Source organism: Herpailurus yagouaroundi, unplaced genomic scaffold (assembly GCF_014898765.1).
Source record: "Herpailurus yagouaroundi ecotype Mexico unplaced genomic scaffold, PumYag 184, whole genome shotgun sequence".
Classification (NCBI taxonomy): Eukaryota; Metazoa; Chordata; class Mammalia; order Carnivora; family Felidae; genus Herpailurus; species Herpailurus yagouaroundi.
In genome coordinates this window covers 24,062,235-24,089,177 of record NW_024412415.1, presented here as the reverse complement: position 1 = coordinate 24,089,177, position 26,943 = coordinate 24,062,235, and the positions used below count along the sequence as shown (strand labels likewise).

General features: G+C 38.2%; 1 protein-coding gene across 2 annotated transcripts in view; it reads left to right on the top strand.

The window, feature by feature from the left end:
- Positions 1-8,446, top strand: part of ADAM10 (ADAM metallopeptidase domain 10) — a 136,622-nt gene extending 128,176 nt beyond the window's left edge. For both annotated transcript variants that reach the window (XM_040492819.1, XM_040492820.1), the window contains exons 15-16: positions 4,292-4,418; positions 6,184-8,446. In XM_040492819.1, coding sequence (XP_040348753.1) covers positions 4,292-4,418; positions 6,184-6,278 — 222 coding nt within the window. In that variant the 3' untranslated portion in view covers positions 6,279-8,446. The remainder of the gene's footprint in view (positions 1-4,291; positions 4,419-6,183) is intronic.
- Positions 8,447-26,943: the final 18,497 nt, after the last annotated feature.

Here is a 26,943-nt window from a genome sequence, read left to right as displayed (position 1 = left end):
ATAGAGGAATGGCATAGTCAATTCCATATTTTAGGTAGTTGTAACACTGATGACCCTGTGGAAGATGTTTTTTTAAGTTTATTTATTTATTTTGAAAGAGAGCATGTGAAAGTGGGGGAGGGGTAGAAAGAGACAGACAGAGAGAGAATCCCAAGCAGGTTCTGCACTGCAGCGCAGAGCGTGATGCAGGGCTCGAATCCACAAACTGTGAGATCATGACCTGAGCCAAAATCAAGAGTCAGATACAACCACCTGAGCCACCCAAGTGTCCCCGGAAAATGGTTTTGAGCAGGGAAGACTGGAAGGAAGGAATGGTGTTAGAGAATATAATGAACATTAGGAATAGATGTGCATCTCCTGTAATTAGCCCATCAGCCTGAAAGTAGTAGGAAACCATTGATCCTTTCTGCTTATGGGCTGGATCACATTAGGGGTGGTACTTCTTCCCCAGAGGGAATTTGAGAATGTACCATATTTGTCAGAGTAACTGAAGGGCTCTACCAGCATTTGATGGATGAGGTTCAGGGATGCTAAACTTCCTGTATTGCTCACAGGGGTTGTGTACCACAATGGCAGCATGTCTAAACTGGGTAAGAAGCACACATCTGCATCCTCATCACTGGTGTACTCATTTAAGATGCAGTTTCCTGGGCCTTTCACCAGAACACCAGAATTGGAATTTGTAGGGTTGTGGCCTGAGAACTTGTGTTTTAATAAGCATATCAGATAATTCTTAGATCTACTCAGTGATAGGAACCATCCCTTTACCATATGTGTGCTGATTATTTGAGCAGCATTTCCCAGTCATAGGACTCTCTCTTTCTGTAGCCAGTCATAGACTCTCAGCTTCTCCCAAAATTCTTAGGCTGGTAGTTGGGCTAGAGATTTAGAACTAAAGAGTTAGTGTTGGATGGTATCCATTTTAGATAAAGGCTCCAAACTAATGTCCTGTATATGGGTGTAGAACAGGGGTTGACAGACCATGGCCTATGGGTCAGATCCAGCCTGCTCCCAGTTTTTGTAAATAATAGCTTACTGGAATATGGCCACACTAATTTGTTTGCATGTTATCTATGGCTGCTTTTGTACTAGAATGAAGAAATGAGTAGTTTGACAGAGACAAGCCTAAAATATTTATTGTTTGGCCCTTTACAGAAAAAGTTTGAGACCAGTGGTTCTCAGTCTTGCCTGCATAATGAAATACCACATAATAAAATTACTGATGTCATAGTCCCACCCCCACGCTATTTGGGTCTGGGATTTGCTCTAGGTATCTTGAGTTTTAAAAGCTTTCCAAATGATTCTAACATGCCAAGCCAAGGTTGAGAACTACTGGTATAGAGCAGGAAGAACACTTGAGTAGTACAAACTGGTCATTTTAGTTCTTTATGTATTTTACTAGGTCAGAGTGCCAGAAATGCAGACAGTGGAGGGAGAAGAAGGTCCTATTTCATTAAGTGGCATATTTAAAAGGGTTCCGGGTGCTAGAAACAGGACAGAAGCTGTGCATATAGATTATGGAAAATTCATGCAGCAAGACAAAGGAAATACTATCCTAAAAACTCACAAGTAGAGCAAGGCTCTGGAAGTTATTTTCTATAGAAACCAAAAGAAAATTTTAAAAGATTCTCTAGCAGTCTTGGTAGGATACAAAAAGTGAACTCTGAAAAGTAGATTGTAAACTTGTGGTTTCCAACCGAGATTCTGTAAACATGTCTTGTAAGGTCTGTATTGTTTTTAGAAATTTTGAGTGAGTTGACAGCACTTAAAAATAGATTCCACATAAAAATTGAGATTTGTAGCTTCTGTTGAAAAAATCAGATCTTTCAGCAGTGAGGCTGAATTGCATTACCTCTGTCTTTTTGAACAGTATATTCCTAAAGCCATTAGGTGAGGACAAGTAAGGTGGGCATCCATGCCAAGTGGGGGGAGCTGTAGTGGCACACAACAGGGTGTTAGAGCCTGAGCAAAGTAAGGAGGGTGCGGAATGGGGAAGAAGACCAATATGAGGTGTTAAAGCCCAAGCAGGTGAGAAGGGCACCTTGTGGAGGGGCAGCTGGCTTGGGCTTTCTGAGTACAAGTGTTGTGTGAGAAGGGTGTCTACATAGGAGGGGCAATTCTGCCAGGGCTCCTTGGAGAAACGGCTGATTCGAGGGCTGGGGCAGGGAAAGAATAAGATAAACCTAGAATTAATTGTGCCAGAAAGTAAAGTTGCTCAAAGACTGGTAGGGACATGTTCAAAAGACACACTGTGATAGTAATGGATTATAAACCCATTGAATACAATAGGAAACCATGAGGCAATACTGAGTGAAATGAGCAAGTTGAAAGTTTGATGAAGAAGGGGATATTTATGTAGCTCCAAGTTATGTGCCTACAGAAGACTCACTGACTACAAAAAAAAAGAGTGTCTCTATGGTGAAGTTTGGCAGGTATCACCTTTTAGTCTAGTGATCAGGTTAACATACCAGTCACAGGATCAAAAACCTGTGTCACTGATGGAATGCGATGTGAACAACACAGCATCACTTCTGTGATATTCTTACTAAAGATGTATGACCTGAATCTAATCATAGGGACACATCTAAGAAACCAAAACTGAGGGACATATAATACAAAGTAACTGGCCTGTAATCTTCAAAAGTGTCAAGGTTATATAAACCAAGGAAAGACTGTACAACTTTTCCAGATTTTAGGAAACTAAAGAAATACAGCAGCTAAAAGCAACACGTAATTCTGAATTGGATAGTATTAGGACAAATGGCAAAACTTGAGGGGGTCTGAGGATTAAATGGTAGTAATGTATCAGTGCTAATTTACTGATCTTGATGATTGTGTTGTGGTTATCTAGAAAACCCCTTATGGTGTAAAATTACATGCTAAGATGTTTAGGTATAACAGAGCATCATGCTAGCAATTTACTCTCAGATGGTTCCAGATTTTAAAAAGTTTGTTGTACTAGCAACTTTTCTATAAGTTTGAGATTCTTTCAAAATAAAACCAACTTAAAAATAAATTTGTATGTGAAAGCCTTTATGCACACATGAAAAAAGTGGCTTGGGTCATTTCCCACAACATGTATTTTTATTTCAGTTTTTATTACTTTAATTATGTTGTCACTGCTGGATAAAAAAAACAGTATAGAAGTAGTAGGCTGTTATAAGACTTCATATCATAGAAAATCTTAAATGGGGGTTTCTTGGGCTATAATTAGCAATAACTATATATGTAATACATCAGTCTATGTTAAACCAATGTGAAGGTTATAAAGTTGTAACTGTTTTGTATGATGCTTATTATTACTTACTGTCTTAAAACCAAATCTGAGTATTTTGAATTGCAAAATAGACTTAGAATTTATTAAGAATAGAAACAGTAATTTTTCTGTAAATAAGATTATACTAGTAATTTTTGAAGTTTTTTGGTTGGCTAATTGATTATATGATTTAAGCTAGAAGTGAAAGTTTTACTTCCTTCTTAGACTGGGTAAACTTTGCTTGTAGAATGTGTATATCCTTCCATTTTTCATATTAAAAAAGACAATTAACCTTTAAATAAATTATTATAAATAATAGATGTTATGACTCAAATATAATATTTATATATTATATATAAAATACAGTGAAAGCTAAGATTTATGATAAAATAATTTCATAGCAGTAGTCTGGGGCTTAAATTTCAAATAATTGAATAACAGGAAAAGGGAGGAGGCTCAAAAGAGAGATAATTTAGTATTTGACGATTAGAAAAAAGCATAGGTTCAAGATTATTTTAAAAATTTATCTAGAAGTAGAATTTAAAGTAATTAATATACCCTCTAAGCCCCTGGAGAATCTAAAGGCAAACAGATATAGTTTATGAGAGAGAGAGCGAGAGAGAGAGAGAAATAAATAAATACATAAATAAAATATTCAAACCATAAAATACTTAATAACATGGGAAAATACAGTGTAAACTATATGCAGGATGGACCTTAGTTTTGCATGTGAGTTTATCTGTGTGTGTGCCCACCATAGCTATATCTAGAAAAGAAACTGAAAGAAAAATAAGATTGAGTGGTTTCATCTAGGATGTGAAATTATGGGCGTTTTTTGTCTTTTTCCTTAATACTTCTGTGACATTAAAAAAAATCTGTATGTGCTTATATATGGTATCTGTACAACTCCCAATGAGCAAGTGTTCTGAACAAATGTTCTTCAAAAATTAAAATGTAATATATATATTTTATGTAATATAAAATATCCTAAAATATTTTATAGCTTTTTCAGTAGAGAAATCTGTTTCTTTCTAGGTTTATTGGTGGGCTGTATTACTTATGGGAATTGCCCTGATCATGCTAATGGCTGGATTTATTAAGATATGCAGTGTTCATACTCCAAGTAGTAATCCAAAGCTGCCTCCTCCTAAACCTCTTCCAGGTGAGACAGTCTGAGCAAGACTGTGTTTTTTTAACTCAGAACTGTTCAGCGGGCAGAATTGAATTCTAAATGAGTCTTTAGTAACTAATTTTATAGTACTTTCTCCTTGAAAATGAGATCACTGGATGAATTATTTAGTTGAGTTTTGAGTGTGTTCTTTGTGAATCCATTCTAACTTATGGCTGCCAATTTAATGCTAATCTGTCTTGAGTCACTAAAAATATTTAGACCTAGAAAAATTTATTTTTTGCCTGATACTTGTTTTCTTACTTTTCATATTCTAAAATCTTCCCTTTTTTTTTTGTCTTTATTATGATCAACCACTTTTAAATGATTGGTTTTTCTATTCTAATAGCTGTACTTCTGCTATTGTTTCTAATGTTTATGCTCTTGAAATATTTCCTGGCACATAAACTCATTTTCCCTAGGGGTGATGCTTATGGGGAAATACAGATGACAGTCTGTGGGAGGGTCTTACGGTAGAGGCTTCAGTCACCAAGTAACCATAGTTACTCTCCATCTCTGAAAATAACTCCTGAGGTTTGGTCTCTACCCTTTACCTCTCATGGAGACACAGCTTCGGAGAGGAGGCTTTCTTTAGATTAGCTCCAGGGATTTGGAGAAGAAGAGTACGAGGCAACTGCTCCAGGTTATTTAGTCCCCATCTGTTTCTCCCTCACCTTCCCCAAGGTATTTGTGGCTTCTGTGCTGCCCTCAGAACGCCTGGACCAGAACTCTTCACTCTAGGAGTAGGGCATACATCATCCCATGACAGTGGCAGAGGAGAACAAGAGCTAACTGGCAGCTGTCCCTCTCCTGCCTGGCACAGACTTCTCATGAAGCCTCTTGCCTCAGGCCACATCTACTCCCCTACATAAAGTAGTTTAAAACTAGGGGTTCCTTACAGTTTTCTCTATTTTCCCTCAGTTGCTCCCCTGAGTTTACCTATCGTGGGGCAAGAGAGCTCAGTAGTCTCAGTACTGCTTGTGACAGTATCTTGGTGGCATTTTTGATGTTACTGCTTTTTGTAAATTGACAGTGTCAGAGCTCTAAAACTTATATTAATTTCTTAGGGATTCCTAAGGGCCACATGACCCTCTTTAGATATGTTACCAATTATGGTCTCATGCAATGTAGCACTTCTTTTATTTGATTTCACCTTAAGCAAATTTCACCTTTAAAAACTTAAACCAACAACCCTATCATTTATTGAACCCTCACAAAAAAACACCTTTACTGAATTGTCATATAATCTTCACAGATTATATATATAGACTATATGAGTTCATTATTATCCCTGTTTTACAGACAAGGCATCTGAGTTTCAGAGAGGTTAAGTCATTTGCTCAAAGGCACTCAGTAATTTATTCCTCATGGATTCTGTCCTCAGAGTTCATGTTCATCTAACAGTTGTGTCTGTTGAACACTTGAAATGTGGCTAGTTTAAATTGAGATGTGTTACAAATATAAAATACATACCAGACTTGGAAGGCTTCGCATATAAAAAAGAATGACATAGTTCATTAATACTTTTTTGTATTGATACACCTTGAAATGATAATATTTTGGCTATATTGAATTAAGTGATATAAAAAAAATTATGAACATTATTTTGCTGTCTTTTTGCCTTTTTTCATTACGGCTACCAGAAATTTTTAAATTACACATACAATGCTGATCTAGAACCTTTCTTATTGAAGTGTTATCTTTGTTTTTTAAGATTAAAAAGCACACAGCAAATCCGTTTTACTTTTGTGATTCACAGGCACTTTAAAGAGGAGGAGACCTCCACAGCCCATTCAGCAGCCCCAGCGTCAGAGGCCCCGGGAGAGTTATCAAATGGGACACATGAGACGTTAACTGCAGCTTTTGCCTTGGTTCTTCCTAGTGCCTACAATGGGAAAACTTCACTCCAAAGAGACACCTATTAAATCGTCATCCCCAAACTAAACCCTCACAAATACAGTCGAAGAAAAAATGGCAAGAGATCATGTCCTCAGACCAGGTGGAATTACATAAGTTTTAAAGCCTGAAAATTCCAATTTGGGGGTGGGGGGATGGAAAAGGAACCCAATTTTCTTATGGACAGCTATTTTTAACGTAATGGCACAAAGTCTTAGAATATTATTATGTGCCCCGTGTTCCCTGTTCTTCGTTGCTGCATTTTCTTCACTTGCAGGCAAACTTGGCTCTCGATAAACTTTTATCACAAATTGAAATATATATATATTTTTTTCAACTGCCAATCAAGGCTAAGGAGGCTCGACCACCTCAACATTGGAGACATCACTTGCCAATGTACATACCTTGTTATATGCAGACATGTATTTCTTACGTACACTGTACTTCTGTGTGCAATTGTAAACAGAAATTGCAATATGGATGTTTCTTTGTATTATAAAATTTTTCCGCTCTTAATGAAAAATTACTGTTTAATTGACATACTCAGGATAACAGAGAATGGTGGTATTCAGTGGTCCAGGATTCTGTAATGCTTTACACAGGCAGTTTTGAAGTGAGAATCCATTTACCTTTTTATAATGATGGAGTTGGTTCTGATATTCATCTTGTCTTCATCAAATGGCTGCTAAGAGCACATGAGTGGCTATGCTGAGGAACACAGTTACGTGTGCAAACTGGACATACGCAGCATACTACTTCAGAGTTAGTTCTTAAGCAAATGTCTGATTTCTGCTTACTTATTTTAAACTTTCTAATTCAATTCCAGTTTTGAATCGATAGGTGAAATTTTATTCATGCTTTGGTAGAGATTACGTCAATGAAATGACTTCTTTTTGTTTGTAGCCTGTTATTTGTGCTTTCCATATATCTAAAGTATGCTAATTATGTTTTTGGTTTTCTCCGACCTGGAAAAGAAAAGCTGGGTCTTTTATTTTATCAAAATACCGGAACAATTTTTTCAGCATATTATCACTGATCATTGGTAACCACTAAAGAAGGGTGATTTGCTCAACTAGTAGTTAAAATTGTAGATAGGCCTTCTGACTTTTTTTTTCCCTAAAATATTTTAACAATGAAGGTGAAACAGCACAATGTCCCGTTCCAAATTTATTTTTTAAACAGATGTAAATAATTGGCTTTTTAAAGAAAGCAAAAGCATTTAATGTATTAACAGGCGTATTGCTATGCAGAAATGGAAGGGGGCATTACAAAAAAATTTTAAGCTTGTGACATATTTATTGCTTCTGTTTTCCAACTACATCACTTAAATTAGAAGTAAACAGCTACGATTTTTCTGGCTTCACATAGGAGGCAAATTTAGGGAACAGTGAAAAGATTTGTGTTTTGGCTTTTTTTTTTTTCCTTTTTGTTTCTTAAGAGTATAAGGTTTACACAATCATTCTCATAATGTGACGCAAGCCAGCAAGGCCAAAAATGCTAGAGAAAATAATGGGATCTCTTCCTTGTAAACTTGTACAGTATGTGGTGACTTTTTTCAAAATACAGCTTTTTGTACATGATTTAGAGACAAATTTTGTACATGAAACCCCAGATAGACTATAAATAATTCTAAACAAACAAGTAGGTAGATATGTATGTAATTGCTTTTAAATCATTTAAATGCCTTTGTTTTTGGACTGTGCAAAGGTTGGAAGTGGGTTTGCATTTCTAAAATGGTGACTTTTATTCTGCAAGAGTTCTTAGTAACTTCTTGAGTGTGGTAGACTTTGGAACATGTACATTTTTTGCCTGTAATGTTATCCTGTGGTAGGGTTTTGGCAGGTACACACTGCCCTATTTTATTTTGAGTCTAAGTTAAATGTTTTCTGACAAGAGATACGTGCACTGAACTCTTTCCACTGCAAATCAAGATGTGGTAAAACAAAAGGATCAAGACAAATGAGATCTAATACTACTGTCAGTTTAATGTCCACTGTGTTTTATACAGTATCTTTTTGTTCACTTTGGAAATTTTTACTAAAAATTGCAAAAAATAAAGTATTGTGCAAAGATGTAAGGTTTTTTGAAACTTGAAATGCATTAATAAATAGACTTGATGAAATCAACTCAAAGGTTCCATACTCTTTGAACTCTGAGAACTATCCAAAGAAGCTTCCCACAAAGCAGCTTTTCCTTACTAACTGAAAGCGATTATTAAGCAGAAAGACGATTGTCTCTTTTCCTGCACATACAGATATTATTATTCCTAGTTAGGAGTCCATAATCTAATTTATGATTAGATCTCTCTGTATCTACACACAATGATCATTTTAAAAAAACACTTAACTGCTTTACGTTATTTCTAAATAATATTCAAAATGTTTAAAAGTCTTTGTCTTGATAGAAAAACAGAGTCATTTTGGAAACCATGGTCTTACATGTATTTCGCAAAGGTTTGAATACTAAGTACCTCATTTATTTTCAAAGTCTATTTTAGTAAAAACTATGTTTTAAATTTTGGAGCCACATTTTCCTGTTTTGTCAAATTCATAGCAAATAAGGAGAGAACTGACACTTCAGTCTTAATCTAGGAAAAGAATTATAAGACCAGAATGGTGTCCTGCACAGAATAATCTGCCCCCCAATTTTTAAAAAAAAAATCAAGACCAGCTACAACTAAGTAGTATTTGTTAAATGGGTAAGTATGCAATACTTTTAGTTACTGTGATTTACAAACATCAAAGTATATCATACTTAATTTTGCTTCTGAAGGCATTAATATTGATTAATTCAGATGATTGCAAATTTGTTGTTTTTACTTAGAATTGAATGCCTAAATTTTGTTGAGAATGTTTTTGCCCCTAAGTTTTCTAAATTCAGACAACAACTCACAAGCAAAATCAATAAAGTAAATGATTACAGTTTTTAAAGTTAGTGTTCCCCATAGCTTCAGGCAAGATCTAAGTTTGGGGAAGGACTTTTTAAAGGGAAAGAAACTTGATATGATCAACCTTGTTTTCTGAGGTGTCTTCAGCCCTCTGTGTTTGGGTACTTCATTTTTGTCATATTCACAGGCTAGTGAAAACCGAAGATTTCTCCAAATTGAGCAAACTCCCTTCCAGTTCTTTCTCTGTCCGTGCGGATGGTACGTGTTAAGATTAATAATAATTATTATTTCTCCAAAGATGGGATTAGTGTCCTTGGCTGTGCAGTTGTGGGGGCTTGTGCTTCAGGAGGCTTTTAACTTCTTGTTAGTAAGTGTTTCTAATGAAAAGTATAAGAGAGTGTAGTAAACACATTGCAAAACTGGACAGCCCGTATTTGGGGTTAAGAGAGGAGATGTTCCTTATCTAGATTGAAAGGGTCAGTGTCTCCCCAAACTGGAGAGATGTTAGATACAGCTTGAAAGCAGCTGCCAGGGACAGTTTATCTATCTTTAAAGTAGTCTAAATTTGCAATAAATTATAAGTTTCCTGAAAACCTTTAAAAAAATTTTTTTTAAAGTTTATTATTTATTTTTAAGACACAGCACGAGGGGCGCCTGGGTGGCTTGGTCGGTTAAGCGTCCGACTTCGGCTCAGGTCATGATCTCACAGTCCGTGAGTTTGAGCCCCGCGTCAGGCTCTGTGCTGACAGCTCATAGCCTGGAGCCTGTTTCAGATTCCGTGTCTCCCTCTCTCTCTGCCCCTCCCCTGTTCATGCTCTGTCTCTCTCTGTCTTAAAAATAAATAAATGTAAAAAAAAAAAAAAAAAAGACACAGCACGAGCAGGGGAGGGGCAGAGAGAGGGAGAGGGAGACACAGAATTTGAAGCAGGCTCCAGGCTCTGAGCAGTCAGTAGAGCCCGATGTGGGGCCTGAACTCCTGAATCTCGAGATTGTGACCTGAACTGAAGTCAGACCCTTAAGCGACTGAGCTACCTACCCAGGGGCCCCCTTGAAAACATTTTTTGACTTCTAAGTAATAAATATGGTCACTTTGCCCCACAACTCAGTTTCAGTTTCAGCGTTTCTGGTTTTAAGTTCTTGATTAAAAACAACTTTCGTTTAAATCTCTTTTTCCATCTATTACCACCTTGGTTTTTCCACTATTGTGTCTGTATGCAATCCTTTATATTACTAGCATACAAAGTGAGCCCTTATGTGCTGCTATATCACATTTGTTTGTGTGTCTTAGATACATACATGGGTGCACTATTTTCAGTAGAGATTCATGTATTGTATAATTGATAAGCCCTTCAGAGTGTGTGCTCTCTCCCATAAAAAACAATGGGATGCTAGGTAAAATGGAGGGTTGAACAAAATATTTATTAGCCTCTGCTCTTTCCTAAAATCTCCACTAAAGTCATAGTGACTGGGGAAAGAAGAGAGCATAATCCAACAAGGACAACGAATATTGAAGAGAAGACAACAAAAACAAAATTTTAGAAACTGGAAAGCAGGAAGAGTAGTGTCTGATTTGGCAGATCCAGGGAAACCAAGTCCTAAACCAGCGGTGGAAGCAGGAGAATAGCCCAGTTTGCCCTGGTAAGATTTTGGGATATAGCCTTCAAGACTTCCTTTCTAGGCATGTGGCTAAAGGCATAATATGAACACTTCTGTACCCACCTTTCTTATTTAACAATATATTGATACAGTATCTACATCATTTTAATGACTGTGAAGACTTCATTCTATGGATGTACTGTACATTCTTAAAATTAACCAATTCCCTGTTGTTTGTACTTAGAGATTTTTATACTGTTTATTATTTTAAACAGTCCTACAAGGAAAATCCTGAACCTTAATAAATTCCTAAAGGTGGAATTAATTGGGTTAAAGGTTTTTTGAAGGTCATGGATAAAAATTATGATATTGTCTTTCAGATAGATGGTACCAAGTTATACTCCCACTATTAACATAGAAGAATAGTTCCACCATTAGCATATTACATATTATATAATTTTTTTTTTATTTTTATTTTTTTTAATTTTTTTTCAATGTTTATTTTTGGGACAGAGAGAGACAGAGCATGAACGGGGGAGGGGCAGAGAGAGAGGGAGACACAGAATCGGAAACAGGCTCCAGGCTCTGAGCCATCAGCCCAGAGCCCGACGCGGGGCTCGAACTCACGGACCGCGAGATCGTGACCTGGCTGAAGTCGGACGCTTAACCGACTGCGCCACCCAGGCGCCCCCATATTATATAATTTTTTAAAACTAATCTCCACACCCAACGTGAGGCTTGAACCTATGACCTTGAGATCAAGAGTCCCACACTCTACTGACAGCCAGCCAGGTGCCCCAGCGTATTATGTAACTATTTTAAAATCTGAGAGCCCCAGGCTTAAAATTTCACATGTATGCAGCTACATGAATTTGTGAGAAATAGTAGAAGACTGCTTCTTAATTGACTTCAGTAGCTTTGAACATAATTCAAATGGAAGTCAAATGTAGTGCCCCAGTTGTGGTCTCTAAACGCCATTTTCTTCAAAGAAACAGGACATCCTTGATAAATGGCTAATTCCAGATCTAGAGGAAGAAATGTACAAGAAGAGCCTCAAAACCACTGTATCCTACCTGAGAGCAAAGTAAGGCATTAAAGGTCTGTCAAAAAAGATTCAGGAGGCAGTTTGAAGAAGTTCCCACCGGCCACAGCTAATTTTAGCAACAGGATAGTATCTGCAAGAGATTGAAGCTCATGTTATGTTTTACTCTAGGAGTTTACAAAATCATAGTTACCTGTGGAACATACTTTTTTTTGTCTTTGTTTGTTTGTTTTGAGAGAAAGAGGGAGAGAATACACGAGCCAGGGAGGGACAGAGAGAGAGAATCCCAAGCATGCTCTGTGAAGCACAGAACGTGACGCAGGGCTCAGTCTCACAAACCATGAGATCATGAGCTGAAACCAAGAGTTAGATGCTTAACCTACTGAGCCACCCAGGCGCCCCTGGAATATAGTCTTAAAGAAATATACCAGCTAAGAAGTTAAAGAGGAATGATAAGATATCACCATTTTATCCCACAAAGATTAACGGGTCTAGACAGTGATCACCCGTGACTTCACAAAGAGCACACATTTGGTGCTTCCTAATGGAAATACACGTACCACTTAGGAAGCAGTCCTTCCAAAAGTTGAATCTGATCCTGATTGAGCCTCCGTAGCCAACCACCTCTTTACTAGACATACAGGAAAGAAAGGAGCATGTTAAATGATACCAGGAGAGATTCAATCGGCAAAATCCAGACTCTGGAAAAACTATAGCACAAGTAACCCTGTTTCTTTAACAACTGAATTGCAAGGGGGGAAGAAAAAGATGGATTGAAAGTGACGTAAGATATATCTACCAAGACAATTTATGGGCTTATTAGGATCCTGATTTGAATAAACTTAATAAAAAAAAATGAGACCATGGGGAAAGTTTGAAAACTAATTGAATATTTGATGACTTCAAGGATTTTAATGATTATTTTTAGGTATGATAATGGCATTGTGGTTACGTTTTTACAAGGAACCCTATTAGAGATGTGAATTGAAATACATTAAAAAATGAAATAATAGGGTATTTAGGATTTGCTTAAAAATAATTGAGTTAGAGTTGGGTAGTTGTCAGAATATACATGAAACAAGATTGACCATGAGTTGACCATTATTGAAACTGGGTGATGAATACTTGGGAATTCATTATACAGGTACTATTTTCTCTACCTGTGTTTATATTAGAAATTTCACATGAAAGGTGTTTTTTTTTTTTTTTAATGTGAATCAAATTCATACAGAAAGTCATTATTGTTTTTGTTTTAATAATTCATGATAATGGCCTGTACTTACAGTGATTTTGTATAGTGATTTTTTTCCACTGGAATTAAACTTGAATCAGTCAAGCTAATGTAATTAATTATATTCTGCTCCAGTTACAATGAATGATTAATTGATTTCCACTGCTAGGGTAAATGCTTGAAGCTGTCAGTCATTTCAGCAGTCATAGTAAGCAGGCCACTACATACCTCCTTGCTCACTAGTTTGTCTTGCTAACTATTTAAGGGGAATATTTAGTTTTTGTTAAACCATGTCAGGGTCTGTGATTAGGTTTTTTCACATTTAACCTGTGTGTCCCATATTAGAATAAATGTTAAGTAACTCAGTACAGTAAACTAGGTTCTACTCTTTCTTGTTGAAATGATAATGATCCCCAGAGGTGGAAATGTGTCTTTAAGAAGATATCCTGGAGGGATACATGGCTGGATCAGTCGGTTAGGTGGTTAGGTGTCCGACTTCGGCTCAGGTCGCGATCTCATGGTTCAGGAGTTCGAGCCCCGTATCAGGCTCTGTGCTGACAACTCAGAGCCTGGATCCTGCTTCGGATTCTGTTTCTCCCTCTCTGTCCCTTACCTGCTCGTGCTCTGTCTCTCTCTCTCTCTCTCTCTCAAAAGTAAATAAATATTAATTAAAAATAAAATTAATTAAAAAATATCCTGGAGTTGTTTGTTCTTGGTATGAAGAAATGAGAATAATTTGATATGGTGTAGGCTGTCTTCCATAAAAAGTAATTCCATTACATGAGTTTTCAAAATAATTTTGGGAAGGTGAATGCTGAACAAATTAAGCAATTCTTCATTCTAAATGTGTATTTTATTTATCCCCCCTCTGCCTTTGGGCATGGGAGTTTTACTTTGTATTTCTAAACAAAAAAGTCTGCCTTTTATAAATTGAGGTGTCGATATGTTGTGATTAATTTTCATTATTTAGTTTTGTGATTGTAGTTAGTTTTCATTTTCCATCAGTCCCTTTTAGTAGCACCTCTGATGTAATGAAATGACCTTTCCACCATTTTCCCCCTGCTTCCTTGAAATCTTACCAGAGGATGTTTGGAATTCTTTGGCTCCTATGGTGTGCATATGCTGGTTTGCATGCGTTGGTTACCTCAGTTATTCATTGGGCAGATAGTTCTTTTTTGTTTTTTTAATGTTTTTTATTTTTGAGAGTGAGAGAAAGAGAGAGAGACAGGGGCGCCTGGGTGGCACAGTCGGTTAAGCGTCCGACTTCAGCCAGGTCACGATCTCGCGGTCCGTGAGTTCGAGCCCCGCGTCGGGCTCTGGGCTGATGGCTCAGAGCCTGGAGCCTGTTTCCGATTCTGTGTCTCCCTCTCTCTCTGCCCCTCGCCCCTTCATGCTCTGTCTCTCTCTGTCCCAAAAATAAATAAAAACGGTGAAAAAAAAATTAAAAAAAAAAGAGAGAGAGACAGAGTGCAAGTGGGGGAGTGACAGAGAGAGGGAGACACAGAATCTGAAGCAGGCTCCAGACTCTGAGCTCTCAGCACAGAGCCCCAAATGGGAGTTAAACCCATGAACCTCAAGATCATGACCTGGGCTGAAGTTGGATGCTCAGCTGACTGAGCCACCCAGGCGCCCCTGGGCAGATAATTGGTTGTGCCCGCACCTCTGCTGAATAATAGGAATGTAGTGGTGTGCGTAACAATTTCCCCCACCCCCGTGAAGCTTACTATCTGGTAGGTAAGACGCATGGATTTTAATCAAATAATCATGTGGGTACATGTACAATTCCAGCCCTGATAAGTGCTACGAAGGGAACACCTCTGGTGATCCAAGAGCTGATCATGTAGGGATGGGACTGAGGGAGAAGGTGAGACCCAGTCAGGAAGTTCAGGTAAGGCTTCCCCAAGAAGGTGATGCATGAGCCCAAATCTGAGTTGAGGAAAGGCTCAGTGGCGCAAACAGAGTTCTTAAGAAATGGTGAATGGTTATGTACTGGGTACTGATAGCTAATTTTTCTTTGGGGAAAGATAATGTTTTTTCGCTCTTGGTTTTATTATATGGAAACCTAGCCATTCACATTCCCTGGTGTAGTTTTTAAAGGTGATTTTTCATTTTTGCTCAGCATTGTATTCATTTACTGAAAGCTGGCTTCTTCTTTGGCAGATGTGTCATACTTGGTGGTGGTTCTTAAGGATGTTGGCCTCCCAGTTATGGAGGGTGTGAAAGGCCCCTGGCTTTTCAGACCTTTTCTTCTGAAATCAGGACTACCATAAACTCGGCATCAGGACATCTAACTTCATATCATGCTTCGTGAGGTGACGCTCACATCTGCTCTCTGGCATTCTTTACATGCTTCTGTCACAGCACATACCACACCGTGGGGTAACCCTGCTTCATCTAAGCCAAGCTGTGGAATCATCTATATGCAGTGGCTACCTCAATTCCCATTCACTTATCCAACTCCCAGAGGCGGCAGTCCATGCTTTGAGGGAGCTCATGGTCTAGTAGAAAAAAAGAACCCAACAATCATAATGCTGAGGGATTTGTGCTGTAAAATAAACAGATACAGGGTGGCTAGAAACTCAGAGGAGATGCACGTGTGAACCAACATGACTTCTGAAAGGAGATCTACTTGAGCTGAGTTTTAGGGTTCTAGTTTGCTCTGACTTACCCAAATTTGTCACAAGCTTTGAGCCATGATGTAATTGCAGGGCGGTTCCTTGACTGTTCCATGCTCTGTCATACTTTCTTACCCATGGTTATGTTTTTCTCTCCGCCTGGATTGCCCCTTCGCTCTTGGTTCCTCCACGTTACTAGTCTCTGTGGCCTTGAACTTGGCTGTCATAAGTGTCCCAGAAATATTTGTATTTTAATAAAGGGTGTGTTCTTTGTAAATAGGCAACGAAGCTACTTTCACGAGATAAGCACAAAAGTTGGTCCCATTATAACACATTACTGACGCCCTTACTTATAACTTTTAACATCTCTGATTCTAAATCCCCTGGCTGCGTGACCTCCTCTCTTTGCCCCCGAGGGAGAAACTCTCTTTCAAAATCTAATAAGCACTTGTGTTTGTAGAAAATAAAATATACCCACCATCGTTTGCACAAATGGGAAAGGCACAGCTTAGCTTTGGACTGCAGAAGCAACAAATTGTAGCTCCTGGCAGAAGGAGAAGTGGATTCAGAGAGCTCGAATTAGAAATTAAATGAGGAGTCCCTAACTATTTCATGTGTGTGAACAAGTGTTTTCTTTAGCTAAATCACCTTTGGCAATTTTTATTTGACTATTTCATAATGAAAAGTAGAAGTGAAACTTTTTATGGATAGTATTTTCCTGCCACAAACCCCCTGATCAACATTTTTCTATAAAGTTTTCCTACAAAATTCTAGTTCTGTGGCATTTTAGACAAATATCCAGGAAAAAAAAGAAAAAAAAAAGGTTGGGAGGGGGTATGGATCCTAGGGTCAAATGGAAATGCTGGGTTAAAATCAAACAAGTTTTGGGGCGCCTGGGTGGCGCAGTCGGTTACGCGTCCGACTTCAGCCAGGTCACGATCTCGCGGTCCGTGAGTTCGAGCCCCGCGTCAGGCTCTGGGTTGATGGCTCGGAGCCTGGAGCCTGTTTCCGATTCTGTGTCTCTCTCTCTCTCTGCCCCTCCCCCGTTCATGCTCTGTCTCTCTCTGTCCCAAAAATAAAATTAAAAACGTTGAAAAAAAAAATTTAAATCAAACAAGTTTTTATTTATTTGTATTTTCATTTATTGATTTCATTTAAATGAAGTACCTTTTAGAGCCTCTACTATGATCTCTAAAAGGGCTTGGGAGTATGCAGTGCTTCTAATTAGCTCTTGTCCTTTTTGTCCCCTTAAAGAGTCTGGGCTCTGCAGAAGCATTTTGGGGACTGCTGCTTAGATGGCGGGTACCTTTGTCGGGTCCCTGACCAGGGACTGGTTCTCCTTACCTAGGAGTTCCAGGAGAGGAGTTCCTAGGAGAACCCTGACTGGTTCTCCTTACCTAAGGAGTTCTCACTGAGCTGGAGTTCCAAGAATGCTACATGTCTTGGTGTGGAGGGACAACTGGTCGCAGAGACTCAAGGGGACAGGTGATCCAGCCCCTGCTTGGCCTCTTAGAAGCAGCTCTGCCGTCTATGGTATTCATAAAACAAGCTGCCTCGGACAGTGGTCTTCATCTTTGTACTTTGTATCCCCTACTTAAAGATTTTGAGTATATGGAAATATTTATAAATTATACAAATGTGTTATTGCACTATTATGTACATTTGAAAAGATGCAAAACTGTTAAGGAACAAAATTAAAAAAGTCAATGGAAGTTATACTATTTCTTCCCACATTCCAGTGAGTCATTTTTCACATACCTGGGTGTGTAAACATCCCACTTTGTAAACCTCTGGCTTTAGAGACAGAATCTACGTATCTTTCAAATCACTAGCTGTCACCCTTCCTGAATTCCTGCGTTAAGTATGCTTTCCAGTGGAACATTGTAGCTGTTGAAGAATGCAGGCCACCTTTACATATTTACATCTAAAGATGTTGAAGACAGAGTAAGTGGAAAAAGCAAGTATTAATAAATATGCATGGTTTGATTTCTTGTATGTAAAATTAAAAAAAAATTTTTTTTAATGTTTTTATTCATTTTTGAGACAGAGACAGAGCATGAGCAGGGGAGGAGCAGAGAGAGAGGGAGACACAGAATCCGAAGCAGGCTCCAGGCTCTGAGCTGTCAGCACGGAGCCTGACGCGGGGCTCGAACACACGGAGTGTGAGATCATGACCTGAGCTGAAGTAGGACGCTTAACCGACGGAGCCACCCAGGTGCCCCACTTGTATGTAAAATTTTTTAAGTTTGTAAAAATGTATAATTTATATATAGAAAATGTCTAGATTGATACATTAAAAATGGTTGTTTCTGAGCACTGAAATTAAGGGTCTTGGGAAAGGAAAAGGATTATATTTTTCCATATTGTTTGCATTTTTTATGAACTTGGATTCTTTTTATAATAAATAATTTTCAAAATCACTAAATCCATTGTGATGTCAAATATGTTACAACACATCGTTTTTTTCCTAAGTTTTATTTAAGTAATCTCTACCCCCAACATGGGGCTCAAACTCATGACCCCAAGATGGAGCTGCATGCTCTACTGACTGAGGCAGCATGGTGCCCCCAGTACATTGTTAATGTTGACTGTTGAAGTTGAGTGATGGTAACATTGGGCTTCATTATTCTATTTTTACTTTTATGTATGTTTAATATTTCCATAGCAAAAAATTAAACATAAATGAAAATAAATGCATTGCAAAAAAAAGTCTATAGAAATAAAGCACAGAGGTTTTTATTTTATTTTATTATTTTAGGGAGGAGAGTGAGTGGGGGAGAGGGGCAGAGGAGAGAGAGAGAGAGAGAGAGAGAGAGAAAGAAATTTTTTTTTTTTTTTTTTTTTTACTTTTGAGACAGAGAATCCCAAGCAGGTTGTGCACCTTCAGCACAGGGCCCCACATGGGTTCAAACTCACAAACCAGGAGATCAGGATCTAAGCCAAAATCAAGAGTCAGATGCTTAATGGACTGAGCCACCCAGGAACTGAGAGAGAGAAAGAGAGACAGAGAGGGAGAGAGAGAGCGAAAGAGACAGAGAGAGAGAGAGAGAGAATCTCAAGCAGGCTCCATACTCAGCAAAGAGCCCAATGTGGGGCTTGATCCCCCAACCCTGGGATCATGACCTGAGCTGAAATCAAGAATCAGACACCCAACCAACTGAGCCACCCAGGTTCCTCTAAGCCACATCATTAACAGTGTTTATCTTGTTGTTGGGAGAAAAAGAGTTGGGGAGTGGAGCTTCAGGTACCTTTCCTGGGATATGTTCTATGAGCATGTATTGTTTTTATAGTGGGAAAACACATAATTAAACAGAAACACACACACACTGCACAGCCCCCAGTGCAAAGAGCTTCGTGTGTAGACAGGAGTCTAAAATACTTATTTGACTTCCCCGATGCTTGTTAGTTTCTAAGGGAAAAGACAAAATGAACGTGCCAGCCAAGAGTGTTTAATGTACAGGGCTCACCTGTTCCATGTTAAGATCTTGAGGCTTGCTTTATAATATAAGGATTCTTGAGCTTGTTACATAATAAAACAAAGGTGAAACTCCAGGCATAAACAAAGCCCCTTGCATAGTTCCAGCAGCATCAGGGAGAGCACAGCTAGCGGTCTGCCATAAATGAATTGCACTGTTAGCTAGTTACCAGGTTCCAGAATATGAAAGACCGTATCTTTAAGTAGAGTATCTAATTATAGCGCTCACATGGGGCTCAGGGGAATTAATATGTACAGGACGTTCTCTGTTGCTTACTGCATGGTAGACTGCATTCATAGACATATAGAATCTAGAAGGAGGGAAATGATGGCTCATTAACTGTGTGACCTTGTAAAAGTCAGTTAAGCTCTAAGTACCTCATCTGTGAAGCAAGGATCATACCTCTAGGCACCTCAGGGCACTGAGATGAGGATTACGTGAGGATGTTTGGAAGGCACCTTGGATATGGTGAGTCCTCAAATGCTAACCATTCTTGTTTCCATGTGAAAAACTGCTCCTTGAGCTGAGAACATTTAGCTTGCAAGCAGGTGTTCCCTGATTTTTAGTCTCTTCTCCTCAAACAGCCTTGTGATTAGGGATGATTGGTCTTTGGTTAATCCCATTATCCTAGCCAAGTTTAGGAATGGGTTTGTAACTCAATCTGGCCCGTGAGATAGGAGGGGGTTTCTACTTTTGTTTCTCTGGATGCTGTCTTAAGTGTGCTGCCTGGAACCGCAGTAGCCAACTTTCTCTCAGCAAGCCAACATTAAGGATGGTAGAGAAGAGAAAAGAGAAAAAAAAAAAAACAAAAAAAACAACCCTCCTTCATCTTAATGACATTACTGAGCTGCTAAATCAACCATCCCTGAAGTCCACCCTACCTTAGAACTTACTTTTTTGTAAGACTAAAAAAAAAAAAAAATTTGTTTTTAATGGAAGCCTATTTCATTCAGTTTCCCAAAGCATCATGATTAGTAGAAGCTGCACCGGAGGAGATTTGAGGTAGGAGTGATGGTATTTATGCAGTCATATTTATTGGGCACCTTGGAATGCAAAAATAAACAAGAGAAGCAGCTTCAAGCACTAGGAATGGGGGTTCTGGAAAGAAAGCAACTTGAACACATCCTGCCTCTTTCCTACTTGCAATTTAACCCATCTGCCTCTCCTGAGAAAAGCAGCTGCTGGGGCCTCCAGGAGGCAGACAAGGTCCGGAATGTGAGTGAGGCTCCAGGCTCTGGCAGAATCCTGACAGAGGACCCGAACAGGGGCCACAAGGAGGGGAGCAGGGGGAAGGTCCTTGTGAGTGTGCCTGGGCTCCCTGGTTTCTGAAGAGCTGAACAGATGGGCTGAGTTGCCTCCACCCCTGAGCTGCAGAGGTGAGAAGAGGAGGAAGGCTTCCTCCTAGTGCCTTCACCACATGACTGGAGGCCCATCTGCTGCTAAGCTTGGGCCAGGGGAGGCCGACACTACTGTTCCTTCTACTGCTTTGGGAATGCTGCCATTTAAGATATCCCAGGACATGGGACAGAGTCCCCAGGGAGCAAATAAAGAAAAAGATTCCTCATGTGGCCCAGCAGCCTAATGGAGAAGAATTACAAGGAGGACCCTCAGGACAGAAATAGCTGCTGGCATAGATAACTTGAACCAAAAGACTAAGAGAAGTTAAGGAGATTTAAGTGCCCCCCTACCACACACACACCCCACACTGGTTTTTCTGAGACCAAAACTGATTTTGATGTCAAAATTTCAGGAGACGAATTGAAGGAGAAAGAGGTCACAATGGATGTCTGAATTAGTGTTCTGGAAGATAAGAGAAAGATACACCTAAAGGCACAGAGCAAAAATACACAGATATAAATCAAAAGATGGATAGAAATCCAAAAGGAGAGTGGGGGTGTGATAGAAGAGGTGATCGATAATACAAGAAAAGTTTCTTAGCTGAAGACAGACTTGCATCTCCCCAAGTTCCAGAAAGGGTTGATGATGAAAAGGCTCCTAAGCGTGTTATATCTTTGAGCTACAAGAAAGAGAAAAATCTTGTAAGTTTCCACAGAGAAGAACAAGTCTCCCCTCAAGGGGAGAGGACCATGCTACCATTGGACTGCTTATCCACAACACTGGAAGCTACAGTGTGAAAAACTGACCAGAGAAGAGGATGGTGTGGAAATTCACCAAAGCAAACCTCCTGTACCTTCAGTTCACTCAGTCCTGCAGATTAACCCACAAATAGGTTACCACTTGCTTCTACCTAGCAAATAAATTCAGAGTCAAAGTTTCCAGAAGGCTGGGGAAAGGCCAGGGTAATATAAAATCTTAGGAGGATGGTAAAAGGGCTCATCACCCAATTCTGAGTGTATCTTCAGCACCTGGATACTCAAAGTGGAGAAGCCCGTTTCTCAGGCTGTTGAGTGAGGCTGGGCTCTCCACTCTGTAAGAGTATATTCTTTCTCCGAATTGATCACATCACCATCTGCCTTGACAACTTTTCTAAAAACAGTCTGGAACTAAAAATAATAAGCGAATCTCAGCAAATCTGGGCATCGGGGGTGGGTAGAAAGGAGGGAAGTGTTCCAAAGGTCTCATCTGGGGAGTGACTGTGGAACTGGTGGAGGAAGTGAAAGTATTCTAAAGTTTGGAGTGGAAGTGGGAGGGGGGGTACAGTATTTTGGTGGGAGAAATATACGTCTGGTTTTCATATGATGGTAAAGAAATATGTATCTGATTATGAGCAACGGGAAAGGGAGAGTAGCTGGAATAGACAGTGGAAATTCACAAGAGAAGTCCTAGTGACAAGCTGGAAAGGGAAAATGATATCAATTTGATCAACCTGCAAGAATAAATACGGTAAAAGGAGGAAATAATAAGTAAAACAAGTCACTAATAAGATGGTAGGAGTCATCTAATCGTTGCCCTAAATGTGAATGGACTGGATTTTCCCATTAAAAGTGAGGGACAGATTGAGCTAAAAATATAAATAAGCCCACTATGCACTATCTAGAAGAAAAACATCTGAAACAAAATTTTAAAGAAACAAAATATAAACAAAGTTGAAAGTAAAGGGATAGACAAAGATACTAGGCAAATACAATGAAAAAGAAAATAGGTATAGCAAAATTAATAGCAGACAAGGAAGAATTTAAGGTTAAAGGGACTCTAAGAGGAATATTACATAACAATATAAAGCACATATGCAATATTAACATTAATAAACCTATTGTCTGGTATCAGACGATGTAGATACAAAGACAACTTAATAAAAATATTGTAGATTTCAAAACATTTTTTCAGAATCAGAATATACAAAAAATAAGGATATAGAAGAACGAAATAATACAATCAGCATATTCAATTTAACAGATAAACATATAACGTTATGTCCCTTAGGTAAAAAAACAGAATTTTTTTATCTATCCAAAAGAACGTTATAAAAATTTGTTTGATTATGTGCCTGATCATGAAGAAAACCTTACCAAATTTAGAAGTGAGAGATTTTTGTGGCCACATTTAATAAAATTAGAAATAAATAATTTAAGTGTCCAGAATAGCCTATTTATAAATTAAGGAATACTTTCCAGATAACTTCTGGAGCAAAGAGGAACATAGAACTAAAACTGCAAACTAGAAAAGCAATTGGAAAGGGGAATGCTTTGTATCAAGATCTGTACTCAGAGGAAAATTATTGAACTTACATACCATTATAATTAAAGAAGAGTAACTAAAAATAAAAGTCCTTGTTTTTCTATATAACAAGTTCTATGGAAAGAACAAAATTAGGCAAAAGAAAGTTTGAACAAGGAAGGACTATAAACAGAGTTGGGAGTGTGGATCTGTAAGCGAGGTTCCTAGGGCACAAAATTCGAGAAGACAAGGCTGTGCAACCGCCTGCACCTGAGGCACCTCACTTTTTTTTTTTTTCTTTAAGTTCATTTATTTATTTTGAGAGCGGGAGGGGCAGAGAGAGAGGGAGACAAAGAGAATCCCAAGCAGGCTCCACACTGCCAGTTCAGAGCCCAACGCAGGAGGGACCCCCTCTCACAAACCATGAGATCATTAGATCATGACCTGAGCCGAAACCAAGAGTCAAAAGCTCCAGCTCCACCAACTGAGCCCCTCAGGCGCCCCTCAGGCACTTCTCTGTTAAAGAAGCACTCACGCAGGCACCTGAACAATCTTGCGTTTTTGGATTTTGTAACAAAGATGCCTTGCTTGCCTCACTCTAGTCCTGGCCCTGACTGTGAAAGTAACAGCTTCCTTTTTAGGGAGAAAAGAAAGCATTGGCCTGTATTTCTATTCCTTTCTTTTTTAAATTAACTAAACTCGTAATAACTTGGATGTAATTTATGCTTGTTCTTGTGACCTTTTAATTTTACTAATTTTATTCCAGCCTAGAAGAGAGTAGAGTCAGAAGAGATCTTATGTAGTCCATTAGGTGTTTTTTTTTTTTTTTCTAAAAACTATTTTTTGTTTTTTAAAGTACATTAGGTCTCTTATCTTACTTTGTGTTCCTAAATTGATGGGCCTAGTTTACGGGCCTACCCACATCAGTGTGTGTCATTGTTAAAAAAAATAATAATAAGACTCATTGTACCTCTTATTCCATTAGGATTTCAGGATATAAGGTAGGACACAAACAAGTGGTGGGTGATGTTCAGAGAGCATCAGCCATGCAGTGGATGAACCTACCAGTCACCCAGCAATTGCAAGAACTTAGAATTACTCCAAATGTATGTTCTAAAAAGATAGTCCAGATATTTAAACACAGTAAAACCTTGCAGTGCAAGTAATCTGTTCTGTGAGTGTTCTACAAGATAAGTAACATTTCTGATAAATTTTAACTTGAAGGGGCGCCTGGGTGGCTCAGCTGGTTGAAAATCCAACTTCGGCTCAGGTCATGATCTCACAGCTCATGAGTTCGTGCCCCATGTCGGGCTCTGTGCTGACAGCTCAGAGCCTGGAGCCTGCTTCATTTTCTGTCTCCATCTCTCTCTCTGCCCCTCCCCCACTCTCTCTCTCTCTCTCTCTCTCTCTCTCTCTCTCTCTTTCTCAAAAATAAATAAACATTAAAAAAACATGAATTTTAACTTGATAAATGAGCAATGTCTTGCCATACGAGTAGTAGGCCACGCTGAATGTCACATGATCACATCTGAGCAAATGTTTCTTGAAATTTGCTTTGGCATACAAGTGCTTTGGATTACTAGCATGATTCTGGAATGAATTATGCTTGCAAACCAAGGTTTTACTGATATTTGTAAGGAGTATCTGTAGATCTTGGGAGGAATATTATCATTCTCTAACATAGTTTCTCTTTACAATTAACTAACTTCACTTTATAGTCTATTGGTTCCCCCCTCCCATTTTTTTCCTTTGGTGGATTATATCTAAGTTTAATGCTGGACAGAGCACTACATAGCATTCCTGTGACTTACTCTTATTTTCTGTGAAAAATGTGTGCATTTGCTCAGTTACCTCAGGCAGAATTATTTGAATTTCAGAGTTTAGTTTGGGATTTTTTCCTGTGCTTTAGTGTTATGCCTTCATTTACTCATTATTGTGATCATATATAACTTTGTACTTCTCTTGCTTGAAGGTATTTTGCAAAAATAATTTTAATAAATGTTACATGCAATAAACAAGTAAAAGCTGAAAACCTAAGAATTTTACATGCAAAAGCACAAGGACCAGATGGTTTCACAGCTGAGTTTTTCTCTAATTAAAAAAATAAAAAGATCATCACAATCTTATCTAAACTATTCAAGACCATATATTAAAGCTGTAAAGTATCACAGCATGAAAATAATAGTACCAAAAAAAAAAAAATGTAGATCAGTTTCACTTATGAAAACAAAGGCAAAATTCTAAGTAAAATTTTAGCAAGTCAAGTCCAGCAATGCTATGAAAAAATGCACTGTACCCAAGGAGGGTTTAATCCAAGAACGGAAGTAGGAGCCAGTGTCAAGAAGTCTATGAGCATAATTTATTTTCTGAATAAACTAAAGAACACAGTCTTTATATCACTAAGGCATTTCCTAAATTTCAACAGCCATTTATAATAAAAATAGAAGAAAACCACCTAAATACAATAAAGTTTACTTTCCGAAATAAAAAAAAAAAGATGTATTATAAAGGCAAAACATTAAAACTGTTAATATCGATAACGAAACAGTGGGTGCCCATTATTAGCATTTTTAGTTAGGATTGTCTTGGAAGTCCTGAAAAAAATCAGTAAAGTGAGAAAAATAAAACATTGAACATATATTGTCTTTTTGGTGTTGAAGTGATTGTATATTATGAGATGGGGGTAAGAAAAAAACCAAATAGACTTAGTAAGATAGTTTGGTAAAGTAGACATATGTGGAATAAATAAACAAAATCCAAAGCTGTTCCATACACTAATAACCACCATTAAGTAGAAAAGGAATGAATAATTCTGTTCTAAATAATGATAAAAAATTAAAATACTTAGGAATAAATGAAAACTAAAAAACTATAAAATCTTATTGAAGGACGTGAAACAAGATTTGAGCAAATGGAAAACATACTACACTCATGAATGAGAAGGCCTCATATAACAAAATTCTCCCTGTGCTAATTTCTATATTTCATATGATTCCCAGTTAGAACATTAACAGAGGTTTGGAGAGAACTGGATAAAATTACCAGGAAATCAATGTTATAAAAGTAACGTTAGACGTTCTAACCTAAAAAAAATTTCACCAACTGTATGGCCAAGGACACTGTCATTAAAACCAATAGAGGAACAGCTTTGGAAAAACATTTGCAAAGAAGCTGAAAGATAAAGGGTTAACATATTTCCTAAGACACAGTTTTTACCAACCGATAAGAAAAAGACAAGTACTCTAATGGCAAATGAGGTTTGAACTTTTAATTCACGGAAGAGCAAATCCAGTAAGCATCTGGGAAGATTCTCAAACACAGTAGTGGGTAGGACAGTGTAGAATAACGTAACAATGAGGTCACCACTTAACGCTCATCAGACGAGCAAAAACTAAAATAAGCCATAAATAGTTCTGCCTGGAAGAAGGTGGGGAAAGGATAGGTGCTCACACATTGACGGTGGAGCTGCACAACGTGGCAGTGTTTGGGGAAAACAACATGGCAACATCTATAAAATTAAAAAACGTCGTTTGATTGGCAATCCCACTGCTAGAAATATTTCCCTTAAATAGGTATGTTTAGGGTATGATGCTAAACACAGCATTTTTCAGAGGGGCAAAAAAACTGGAAGCAAAGTGAAGGCACTTGGGTACAAGACCAATCGAACACATTAAGATGCCACTACAAAGTGGAATATTATGCAGTCGTCAAAAATAACGAAAGGTGTACCCATTGAATACCTAGACAGATTTCAGGAGGTACTGTTGAGTAAGAAAATCGATTTGTTGAAAAGAATATATAATATCATTTCATTTTTGTAAAATAGTGACATCTCCCTTCTACATGAGAATGTGGATGTGTGTTGGGGCCTATGACTGTAGACCAATTTCACTGACACCTCTAGTTACTAATGTGGACCGGGAGACAAGGCACTGGCCCAAGCAAGAAGAGGAGGAAAATACTGTAGTAACTTCTCTAGCATGTGTAATTCTACCTGTATAGTAATGAGGAAAAGATCTGTATCTCCTGCCTTATAGGGATACTAATAATATATCATTAGCTAAAAAATAAAAAATAAAAGTAACTTGCAGAGTAATCTATAATCTGATTTTCTTTTGGTGAAAATCACAGACAATCAAAACCCTGGGCAAGTATAAA